Below are 13,122 nucleotides of genomic sequence, written 5' to 3'. Positions count from 1 at the left end.
GTGTTTGGCAACTGGTTCAACACTTTTTGACTTTACAAGAAACAGATTCTCCTCATGTACACAATAGAAAACACAGCAATGGAAATAATCCTGAGAGCTCTGACAGGCATGTTATCGAACAGCCATCCAGCACTTCAAAGGACCCCCACCCCTCAGATGGTGCTGGGGCCAGACAATGCTGGTGGGAATCGGTGCTGGTGGAGGATGAAAGAACCCCTTTCTGGTAAAATATATGGGAGCTAAAGCTGTGTCTCTCTCACACACACACACACACACACACACAAAAGAAGCAAAAACAGACACACACCGATTTAAGCAAAGACATAATGTACGATAATGATAGGTGTATCCATAGCTTCCTCATATCAAAGCACTGGGTGGGATGTGTTCACAATGTTGTGGAGTCCCTGGGGTATCATTAGTAGCTAGCATACATCTTTATATGTCACTACATCACAGCTGTCAATCACTTTGAGCTCCTATGTGTGTTGTATGCATTTGCACACAATGTGCACGTGCTGGTAAATCCCATCACAGCCCCCATCCATCCCTTGGTCTCCACAGACCGATGACCTGCCTCAAGCCTTTGAAGCAGGCAGGCAGGCCGATATCTTAATCCCACAACAATAAGTAAATGGGTGAGGGATCATCTACCCCAACCAAAGCAGCTGCTGCTGTAGGAAACCTACAACAGACTTTCACCATGGTTCGCCTAATTGTATCACCCACCCCACCCACATGCTACTGTAGTTGGGATGGAGAGCAAAAGAGTAAGAGAATAACCAGAAACAGTGATGTTTAATCTCTTTTCCATCCATTCTTAATATTCGTACATCTAGTTTCTCTTGTTTTGTTGTTCATTTTATATATACATATATATATATATATATATATATATACACATATATACATACACATACATACACACGCACAGATATATAAATATATACAGACACGATAAGGGAAAGTGTTGCTTTTACTAGGGATGTTGTTGTTGGCAGTCAAAATCTGTCAGTATGAGTATGAGTGAGGAAAAGAGGGAGAAAGGGAAAAAAGTCTTTGATCAAAAATAAAATGTGCTTTTCAACGAGTGGAAGCAAATAATCTCTCACAGCTCTTGCTTATGAAAGGAACATCTAAGCACATCTAAAGGGATAAACTGTTCATAGATCAGTGCAAAAAAGATACAAGAAATATTCACAACTACTAATCACATGAAGCACAAATTACCCAATAACACTAAACTTTTCTAATCAAAATATGAAAAATACCAACATTCTCTGATTAGGATTTAAGGTCTGATTTTGTAGTCCCCCTCTCATTGAAAAACACATTATCACTAATCCGCTGCTTTAACTGCTGCTTAAACATCTTTTTAAACTTCTGAAATAATCAGTCACGGTTCAACATGGAGCTGAATAGACAGATTTAACTAAGAAGCAGCTGTTGTTTCACCACCTATCATGCTCGATGTCTTCATGAGTCTGTCCATCCAGAAATCTGTGCTGCGTTCTTATGTGACTTTGTGACTGATTCTAATGTTTCTCACACTTTTACCACCAGGTATTAAATTAAATGCCACAACAACACGAGGGATTTTTTTGGGACACATTATCATGGGAAGAGCTTTTTTACCCCTAACAATGATGATAATTTGACAGGAAAAAGAAAAGTAAAAATAATTAGAGGTGAACAAATTCTGTGCCGTCTGATTTTAACACATTTATCAAATCTGCAAGGGTGTGTGTTCACAGCTACGTGGGGCATTCATGAATTGTGGTTCTACTCTACTGTGTGTTCCATCTTCCTAAAATCTGTTTTTTTATTCCCTATACAGCTGTGAATGTGCGATTCTTGGTGTGAATATAAATTTACTGTTTCTGTGTCTTTATGTTCAAAGACTGAATCATTACTGAATGTGGTGAATTTTAATGTTTTTCTTATGGGAATATTTAGCTGTGTAATTTCTATGAAACATGTCCTGGTTTCTGCTTGGAGCAAGTAACAAGGGATAAAGAGAAGGCAGAAAAGAAAAGAGACACTGAGGCCAAAACAGCAGGAATGGGGTCCCAAAGATCATTTAATAAACAGGGAGCGAATCAAAGGAGGAGGCAGTCAATGAAAAGCCGACAGAAAAACACAGACATGCATGCAGGAGGCTTCAGATTTGCTTTATTTAAGAGAGGAGAAACAGGCAGATGAGACGACAGCAAGAATATATTCCCTTGAAATCATGGAGGAGGAAATCGAAACGTTAATACAAAACTTTAGACAAACAGAGCAGGAAAGAGCAGATTCAGCCTTTACCATCTAAAGACAAGCTCAGTGGTTTAAAGAGTAACTATGAAATAATTATAAGACTTATAGTTAATTTTAATGAGTTAAAACCAAGTGACAGAAAGGAGAGTTGTACACTGTGAAGAATTCAGTATTGCAGTTTAGGGCTAATATTTTAGGAGGAGAGCTGAAAGCTAAAGCTGTGACAGTTAATGGTGTTGGCAAAGGAAAAGCTTTGAGACTGATTAATATGCCCCAAGACCAGTGATCACTAAAGACTCTCTGAATCTATGTCAAAGATTTGGTACAAAAGAGGAAAATATGAAATTCCCTGACAATATAAAATCAGATGAACCCTTCTTATATTACAGAGATCAGAAACTACCGTTTGCACTGATTTAAATGTTTTTCCCTGAGTCTTTTGGTGTAAAGGATTTTTCCGTTTTGTAATTAGAAATGTGCTCTCTGAGCCATCTGCAAGACTTTCACAGTGTTGTTAATTTGCAGGGGTTGAACAATGTCACTTACACACACACACACAGTGTCAGAGTCCACCAGAGAGCCACAGGTGGTGTTGTCTGGTGAGAGCCCGGTTGTGTGCGTAGTTGTGTGAGTGTGTGCCTACATATACGTCTGCAGATCTGTGTGTGTTTCTGCTCTGACCGCGGACGTGCATCCTGCTGTGTGTGGGCGGGTCTCCGTACATCTGCCCCGCCATTGCCCTGATGTTTTCAGTGTAACTGTTACTCAGAGAGCTGTCTCCACGGTGGATGGAGTCCAGTGTGCGGCTGCGTGTGTACCTGGAGTTGCGACTGTGTGCGTTACCCTGAGCATCAGTGTACGTGAGACTGTGTGTGTTATCGAGCGTGTCGTGGCCCTGCACGTCCGCGGGCTTTCGGCTGTGTGTGTGTCCATATTCATGCCTTTCTCTGTTTAAGTTTTCTGTGTGTCTGTTCACGCTGCTGGGAGAGACTAATCCAAACTCATGCCTCATAGCTGGTCTGTATAAATTGCTTCTTATGTGTCCCCCTTCATCATCGCTGTACTTAACATCCTGTTGTGTGAAGCCAAATGTGTAACCACTCCTTCTCCCACTGTGATTAAACCCATAGGTGTATCTGGCGTGCGTTTCCCCTGGCCTCTGTACGTGACGCTGCCCGTGGCTGTGAGGCAGCGGCTCGGACACTCGCCTCCTCAGTGCGGGGAGGAGGGAGGAGGAGCGCGGAGGAGGAGGCGGCTGCAGCTGCTGGCACACATCACTTGCTCGTACCTGATTGCTGGAGCCCGTTTGGGTTTTGGGCTGATGGGTGGCTGAGACATTTGTGGCTATGCTTGGTGCAGGGTTGGCACTGGCCATCTGTTGAATAATGGAGTAAAATAAAGTATGTATATTTCAGATATTTTCCCAAGCAGCCAGAGTGGCTCTGAGTGCTGCAGCTGTTCATATTCTGTGCAGGAGCCACTGTTGTGTCAATTAACACCTTATCAAACAGCCCTGGAATAAGAACCTGAGCTGCTACCTGCTTTTTTCTTGATACGGACTCAACTTCATCTTAAAACTGTTAAATCACCAACTTAACAGCCAAACAAATCATAGAGCCTGACAGTCACTGCCACAATGGGAGTCTTTATTGTGATTTTTATCTGACTGTGATTATACTGTGAGAAGCATGAGCTGCATTATCAATAACTGTGCTGAAGGCTCTTTGAATATTGGGATTAGATAAAGTGCAACCTGCTTATCTCTAAAAAAAATAATAATTAAATTGTATTTAAATAAAAGGTTAGTTTTCTAATGATTTGAGAGTGTGACCCACATGTGGAACAGCTGCATACTGTATGAACAGTAAAGAGCTTGATTCATCACAAGAGGAAGGAGAAACAATGTGACATGTCAGTCACCTTGCAGTCAAGACTCTGGTAGCTACAGTGCTCAGGAATAATCTTTGGACATATCAGGCTGTGCAGGGTGTTTTATAATGTATAAGCATTCCTAAATGTTTCACGGAACCAAGTCATCTAACATTTGAACATGGTGACCCACCTCGGCCCAGGTTACAGGGGTGTTCCTGGTTCATTTAACATTTATGGCTTTTTGACTTTATCTACAGGAGATAAAATCAAACATTTCAGTGGAATCATTCCATCTGATTCAAACGCGAGCAATGCCACTTCTCACATCACCTAGTACTTTCTTATGATTATCAGACAGACGCCAACAGCAGGTGGGTAGTGGAGGAGGTTTTAACACTAAATCAGATTAAAAACTTGGGATTTACATATGTTGCACTTTGAGTTTTAGGCTGTGATCTTAAAATAAAATAAACACATAACATCTAATTTTTGTAAAACAGACGAAAAAGAAGAAGATGCAGCGTGGTTTACTACCATCAGCATCTTTTTCAAGATGTTCCAAAGTTAAGCCATGGCCTCAAAATGTCATTTCTTTCTGTTATTGTCTTTCTAACTAGCAGAGTCTGATTTCCAATTCAAATGGGTTGAACTCATGTGTGCACGTCTACCTACCCCCATAGAACTCAGCTCTAAGTATTCCATTATGTTGAGGAAATATTTACAGAGGGATAAAACGGGACACCTGCTGTACCTGTCCAGGTGCTCGAAGCACTACGAGCTGGATGGTGCCCCTGGTATTTCCCTCTGACGACATGGAGTGTCGCAGTGTCTCCATGGCAACGTGATTGGAGCGTCCGAGCAGCAATTCACCGTTTACTGCTATGAGCTGGTCATTTATGTTCAACCGACCGTCCTGTGGGAAAAGATCGCCATGATTTAGTTTCAATACAGGGAATAAATGCTTGAAGTCAGCTCACCTGGCAGGAAGTGACTTAGGAGTAAAACATGCAGTTTATAAAACAGATTTTCAAAGTAAAGGACACATTAAATGCTACAATAAAATACAGACAGACAACTGCTCACCGATAGATTTAAGAAAAGAGAATCGAGAAGAAGAGAAATTGGAATGAGGTGTGAAATGTGTGCGAGAGGATGACAAAGGGTGAAAGCCGAGTAAAAATGGAAGAAAACTGTAGCGTTAGCAATCTACTGAGAGCAGAAGAGCCATGATAAATACATAGAGCAGCTAATGGAATAGCCTCCATGGGCACTAAATCACTTCTAAGTGTTTTAAATAGCAGCCTCTTGTAGAGAGGCAAGGCAGAATAGTGCCCTGGAGGGAGAGAGAGGCAGGGAGCGCACTAGTGAAAGCAATGCAAAGGGCAAAATGAAAAAAAAAAAGACAATAATGATGAGACTCACACACATAAAGACATTTTTTGTGTGTGTGAGTGTGTGTGTGGACTCATGATTAGTCCATTATGGTCAGCGCTGCCCTTTGACCCCATCTCATTAAGAAGTCACGGTGTGGACTGGACTGGCCTCAAATGCAGATTGAGCGCACACACGCACGCGCGCACACACACACACACACACACACACACACACACACACACACACACACACACACACACACACGACTGTGGCTGCATCAAATCCAAGGATGGTATCAAAAATTGATGTTTATGCCAAAATCAGAGGATGTCTTTGATATTCCCTGTTCATTTCTTCATTCTCAATGTAAGCAGCAGCTGCACACTACATGTAATTTTAATTTGTTTTCTTTAGCATACTCTTTGAAATGATCGTGTGACAGGATCAGGGATAAAGTCAAAGAACATTTTTTATATAATTGAGGCCTGGGGCCTTGACAGCAGCCAAAACTATTTAATGAAAATAGGTTAGATCTCTCCATGACTCTTCCTCATCTCCACCCTTTTTTGCCTGCTGTGTGATAGTGTGTGTGATGTATGTCTGTGTGTCCGTGTGTGTGTCTGCCAGGCTCAGGGGACGCCCGGGTTTCCTACTCTGTAGCGGCCTGGCACTGCAAAGTCTCATCAGGCCCCTTAGCTGCTTTTTATTAGCATGCATCAACACCGAGAAGAAGACCGACACACACAGACACAGACACACACAGACACACACACTTATGTATTGTGTTCCTGCTGAGTGTCTCCATTTTTCAATTTTTTCTCTCTCTTCCTATTCCGCCTCTTCCCACCTCTCTTTTGTTCAACACAGTTTAATTCTTGCCTTTTAGATTCCCACCCTCCTCTCACTCATTCACCCGCTGTCTTCTTTCACCGGGCTCCCTCGCTACTGCCTGTCTCCCTCCCTTCATGTCTTTCTTCCTCTTATGTGGTATCTTGTCCCAGAAACCTGTTTCCCAGCTAGCCAGAGATCTTACTGGGCCTTTCAGTCAGAGTGCTATCCACATCAGCAGCTGTTGGAAAACTACTTCAGAAGGCGCATCAGGGAGCCGCTGTCTGGCTGCCCTGAGCCCAGACCAGCCATTTATCTACAACACCACACTCATCTCTGTGCCTCGTCACCGTGCCAGGCAGATCTGGGAGAAGTGACGAGGGGCACGAGGAAGTCTGACGTGTGTGTGTGTGTGTGTGTGTGTGTGTGTGTGAGTGTGTATGTATGTGTGGTGGGGGGTATTGAGACCAAGTGGAGGAATGTCCAAAGTGCTGAGATGGGATGTTTTTTCCCTGATGCACTCACAATTTAAAGTGAGTGATACAGATAAGGCAGCTGCAGAGCTGATGTGATGGGGTCAATGGGAGTCAAAGGTTGACGGCCACCGAGCGGAGGGGGCTGCGGCCTCAGAGAAACAGAGGAAATGAGAGAGGCAAGAAGCACAAAGGAAGAGAGATGAGAGGAAACGACATCAGAAAGAAGGGAAAGAGGGTTGATAAATACAACAAAGTTAAAAAGAAGAACAGAAAGATCAGAGAACGATTTTCATAACACTGGTGCTGAGCTCCTCACATAAGAAAACAGCTCCTGGCTCAAGTGGTAGTTATCAATAAAATGATAATTCAAAGAATCCCTGATTAGTTAGTCAGTGGAAACAGGCACAACTGAACAAAGAAAGTATTGTAGCTTCTCATTTGTCTTTTATTTTTATGGAGCTCTTTAAAGCGGTGAAAGCAGAGTCACACAGTCACACAGTCACAGAGACACACAGACACACACAGACACACACAGACACACACAGAGACACACAGAGACAACACAGACACACACAGACACACACAGAGACACACAGAGACACACAGAGACACACACAGACACACACAGACACACACAGACACACACAGAGACACACAGAGACACACACAGACACACACAGAGACACACAGACACACACAGAGACACACAGAGACACACAGACACACACAGACACACAGAGACACACAGAGACACACACAGACACACACAGAGACACACAGAGACACACACAGAGACACACAGACACACACAGAGACACACACAGACACACACAGAGACACACAGACACACACAGAGACACACAGAGACACACAGAGACAACACAGACACACACAGAGACACACAGACACACAGAGACACACACAGACACACACAGAGACACACAGAGACACACACAGACACACACAGAGACACACAGACACACACAGAGACACACAGACACACACAGAGACACACAGACACACAGAGACACACACAGAGACAACACACAGACACACACAGACACACACAGAGACACACACAGAGACACACAGAGACACACAGACACACAGACACACACAGAGACACACACAGACACACAGACACACACAGACACACACAGAGACACACACAGAGACACACAGACACACACAGAGACACACAGAGACACACAGAGACACACAGAGACAACACAGACACACAGACACACACAGAGACACACAGAGACAACACAGAGACACACAGAGACACACACAGACACACAGACACACACAGACACACACAGAGACACACAGACACACACAGAGACACACAGAGACACACAGAGACACACACAGAGACACACAGAGACACACAGACACACACAGAGACACACAGAGACAACACAGACACACAGAGACACACAGAGACACACAGAGACACACACAGACACACACACAGACACACACAGACACACACAGAGACACACAGACACACACAGACACACAGACACACACAGACACACACAGAGACACACAGACACACACAGAGACACACAGAGACACACAGAGACACACACAGAGACACACAGACACACACAGAGACACACAGAGACACACAGACACACAGACACACACAGAGACACACAGAGACAACACAGACACACAGAGACACACAGAGACACACAGAGACACACACAGACACACAGACACACACAGACACACACAGAGACACACAGACACACACAGAGACACACAGAGACACACAGAGACACACACAGAGACACACAGAGACACACAGACACACACAGAGACACACAGAGACAACACAGACACACAGAGACACACAGAGACACACACAGACACACACACAGACACACACAGACACACACAGAGACACACACAGACACACACAGACACACAGACACACACAGACACACACAGACACACACAGAGACACACAGAGACACACACAGACACACAGAGACCACACAGAGACACACGAGACACACACCACAGAACACACAGAGACACACAGACACACACAGAGACACACAGACACACACAGAGACACACAGAGACACACACAGACACACACAGAGACACACAGACACACACAGAGACACACAGAGACACACAGACACACACAGAGACACACAGAGACAACACAGACACACAGAGACACACACAGACACACACAGACACACACGACACACAGAGACAACACAGAGACACACACAGACACACACAGACACACACAGAGCACAAGAGACACACAGAGACACACACAAGGCACAACAGACACACACAAGAACAACAACAGAGACACACGACACACACAGAGACCACGAGACAACACAGACAACACAGAGACACACAGAGACCACAGAGACACACACAGACACACACAGACACACACAGACACACACCGAACACACAGACACACACAAGACACCACAGACCCACACAGACACAGAAAACACAGACACAACACAGAGGACACACAACACACAGATAGCACACAGAGACACACACAGACACCAGACACACAGAGGACACACAGAGAAACACACACAGACACACACAGACACACAACGACACACAGAGACAAACAGACACACACAAACACACAGAGACAACACACAGACACACACAGAGACACACAGAGACACACAGGACACAACAGAGACACACAGCACACAAGACACACACAGAGACACACACAGACACACAGACAACACAGACACGACAGAGGACACACAGACAACAACCAGAGACACACACAGAGACAACACAGACACACAGAGACACACAGAGACACACACGACACACAGAGACACACGACACACAGACACACACAGACACACACAGAGACACACACAGACACACACAGACACACAGACACACAGACACACAGAGACACACACAGCACACAGAACACCAGAGACACCAGACACACACACAGACACACAGACACACACACAGACACACACAGACACAGACACACAGAACACACAGACAGGAACACAGAGACACACACACGACAGAACACAGACACACGACACACCAGAGACACACAGCACACACACACAAGACACACCAGAGACAACACAGACACACAGAGACACACAGAGACACAGACACACACAGAGACACACAGAGACACACACAGACACACACAGACACACACAGACACACACAGACACACAGACAGACCACATTTTGACATTTTTGAAGCATTTCGGATAATGCTCTAAAAATGGCAGTGACTGTGACATATATTACTTTTTAAAATCCAGATGGCTGCTAAAAGCTGCAGCCCGGCCTCTATACCTTGTATGCGGCCCCTCCGTGGATGATGGACTTGATGAAGATACCCAGGTCCTCTCCAGTCTCTTTGGACTTGTTGCCCTTCAGGCTGACCCCCAGGCCTGCTGAACCCGTTTCATTGAGGGGGATCTCATACATGAGCTGCTCTCTGCCGTCCTCCAGCACCAGACTGTTAGCTTCCTCACCTTTCTGAAAGAAGTAAAGAATTCAAACAAATACATGAAAAAGTTACTAACCTATACAGGAAAGGCCTAAAATATCTACTGTGTATAATCACTGATGATCTGAGTGTCACACACTGACAAATACAACACTCTCCTGCAACCACACTGATTACACTCAAAACCAAGAACCAGAAGAAAAGAGAGTAAAAGAAGGAGAAGAGAGAAATTCAAGAGTCAGATACAAGATGGCCACAAGGAAGAGACAAGCACGACTATCAGAGAAAGAAAAAAAGGAAGAGAGGAGGTGCTGTGTGCTGGAAAGAGAGATCAGGGTGTAGTGAGAAAAAGAAGAAAGCTGCTGTAGAGAGGTTATTCCTTTTGGAGATGAAAGGTGCAGACGGAGAGCGAGCCATTTCTAAAGGAAACATAATAACCTTTTCATACCTCCTCCTGAAGCACTGTGGGGGAGGAGGCGGGGGGGGAAGATGAGGAGGAGGAGGACGGGAGAGGATGGAGGCACAGAGGAGCATTTAAAAGTAATAACCCATCCCTGAGGTATACCCGCTTCTCCCATTCCAGGCCCCCCTCTCCACACACACAGACACACTCTTTACATTTCAACCTAATCTCTCAATCTTACTGTACATCTCTCCCCCCCCCCCCCTTCTCCCCAGACTCCCCTTACAGCACTACTCTCTGCAGGTCTCTCTCTGCATCTGGCACCCACCCATCCCACTGCTATTAAATGCGAAGAAAATGACCGTAGCGGCAGCAACAGTGGCACTGCTCCGAAAATGAGATGGGGGGTAAGTTGGGGGAGGGATGCAACAAAAGAGTACAGGAAAATGTCTGTCATTAGAGGATGGTAAAATGGAGAGCAGGACAAAAACACCAAGTTCAGTCATCCGGGGAAAAGAGGGCCTGTGGAGGGGAGGTGCCTCAACTCCACTTCACCCCCCAAGCCTTATTTTTCTTTATAGAGGAGGAAGGTTAAGAGGGAGTGTGTGCATCCATCTGTTCACACTGGCTGAGGGTGAAAGTGGCTCAGTTCAGCTCAGTCAAGACAACAGCCACTGACTCGCCACTCTGACTCTTAACATAAGGAAAAGTTTAACTATGGCTCTAGATTTTACCAACGGTCACAGCTGTAAAGATCTGTGTTGCCATACCAGGGTTGCGGGAGCCTTACATCAGGCACCTTGCCCACCACTGAATCAGGAATCCAGGTCCACAGTTCCTCTCTCTGAACACTGAAGAGTGGGGGAGTCAAATATCTCATCCAGTGCAATTATATGAAGAAAATCACAGCTGTAGGAGCTGAGCATCACCAGCCCCTCTCTGTCAGAACTACTCTACATTGCTTCATCTAAGCCAGGGACAGTCAGAGTGCAGGTCTGAGCTCTCGACCTAAGGAAAGGTAAAGCTACTAAAACTGGAAGATTGGGTGCATCCTGGTGCACTGTAAGACACTCATCCAACACAATGGATTTATCATTTACAAAAATGTGTCAAATGGCCACTTTCTGATCTCCTACAAGTTTGAGTTGAATCAGATGAGGTCAGGAGATGTCTCCTCCTCTCACTGTCACCTGAAAGTCCATTTTAGTTTCAAGTCTCCACACATCACACTTTTAGAAGCCCTATACTGGATTGTAATTGATTTTCAAACTAACAAGATTCTCTAGTTTGATGAGACAAGAAATGAAACACAGAGAGACCTGAAGAGAGCAGCTCATCCAGCCTGACAGGGCTGAGAGGATCTGCAGGAGGAATGGGATAAAGGTGCGCAAAGCTTGTTGAGACTCACCCAAGAAGCTGTAATTGCTGCAAAGTAGCTTCTACAAAGTACTAAATCAAGGGTCTGAGCACTTTTGTCAAGTGCAATTTCAGTAGAAATTAAATGAATGAAATGAAATGCTTTCACTTTGTCAGTGTAGGTTATTGAGTGCAAAAAGGGAAATTTTATCCATTTAAAAAGTAAATCTCCAACACAGTGAAGGGGCAACTGCATCTTCTGATAACCTGATTTTAGCTTGAGTGATAATCACCTTTCACCTTGTGCTCATATTCAGATGTTATGACTAGAAGCTAAATCAAGAAAAAGTCACCCTTGCAAAGTCACAGAATCTATTTTCTGCTTCAGAAACACGAGACTTTCAGTCAGGGCTTATTTTTATCAACAGAGCACAACTGGAGGAATTACAAAGACAACCTGCTACTTCTTGCTTGAGAGACACTTGGGAGGTTTTAAATACCACTGTGTTGTAGCTGCAATAACACACAAGGTGAAGGTGGCCATATCAAAGCACAGCAGCTCTGAAGCCTCTGGAAACAAACCAAGATGCTGGAAAGTTATTAAAATGTCAAGTCACACAAACAGAACATGTTTATTATTGCAACTCACGGCTGATTTAAATCTATTTACACAACCAACAGAATCTCAGTGGTGGTCCAAAAGCAGACACACTCTCACACACTTCAATATCCCCTCTTTTGCCCTTTCCTTGGGGGCACACTGTGTCCCCAGGGTGGCTGAGACACCTTGGCTCCGCTTTGTGACCCCTCCTCCCACCGCTGTTAGCCCTCAGCAATGGCACTTTAACAAGCTTTTAGCCAGGAGAGAAAGAGACCACCCTCTTCAATGCCCAAATGAGGAGACAAAAAGGAGCTTTCTCTTACCCCAGGGTGGGTGGTGAGAAGGGGGTGATACACAGCGATTACATACAGAGCCTTTTGTCACTAAGGATTTCTAAATGGGGGGTTTCAAAGCAACGGGATTAGCGGTGAGAGCGACATTCAATTAA

At 44.7% G+C, this 13,122-nt stretch overlaps 1 protein-coding gene across 3 annotated transcripts in view; it reads right to left on the bottom strand.

Moving 5' to 3' along the window:
* pard3ba (par-3 family cell polarity regulator beta a) overlaps positions 1-13,122 on the bottom strand; it is a 121,049-nt gene that overhangs the window by 63,329 nt on the left and 44,598 nt on the right. For 2 of the 3 annotated variants that reach the window (XM_026301868.1, XM_026301869.1), the window contains exons 11-13: positions 10,158-10,343; positions 4,883-5,044; positions 3,548-3,634 (exon numbers count right to left, since the gene is read on the bottom strand). In XM_026301868.1, coding sequence (XP_026157653.1) covers positions 3,548-3,634; positions 4,883-5,044; positions 10,158-10,343 — 435 coding nt within the window. The remainder of the gene's footprint in view (positions 1-3,547; positions 3,635-4,882; positions 5,045-10,157; positions 10,344-13,122) is intronic. The other variant, XM_026301870.1, reaches the window with a different exon arrangement.

This window comes from Mastacembelus armatus, chromosome 2 (assembly GCF_900324485.2).
Source record: "Mastacembelus armatus chromosome 2, fMasArm1.2, whole genome shotgun sequence".
Classification (NCBI taxonomy): domain Eukaryota; kingdom Metazoa; phylum Chordata; class Actinopteri; order Synbranchiformes; family Mastacembelidae; genus Mastacembelus; species Mastacembelus armatus.
The sequence above is the reverse complement of the archived record's forward strand: the minus strand, read 5'-3'. Positions and strand labels throughout refer to the sequence as shown.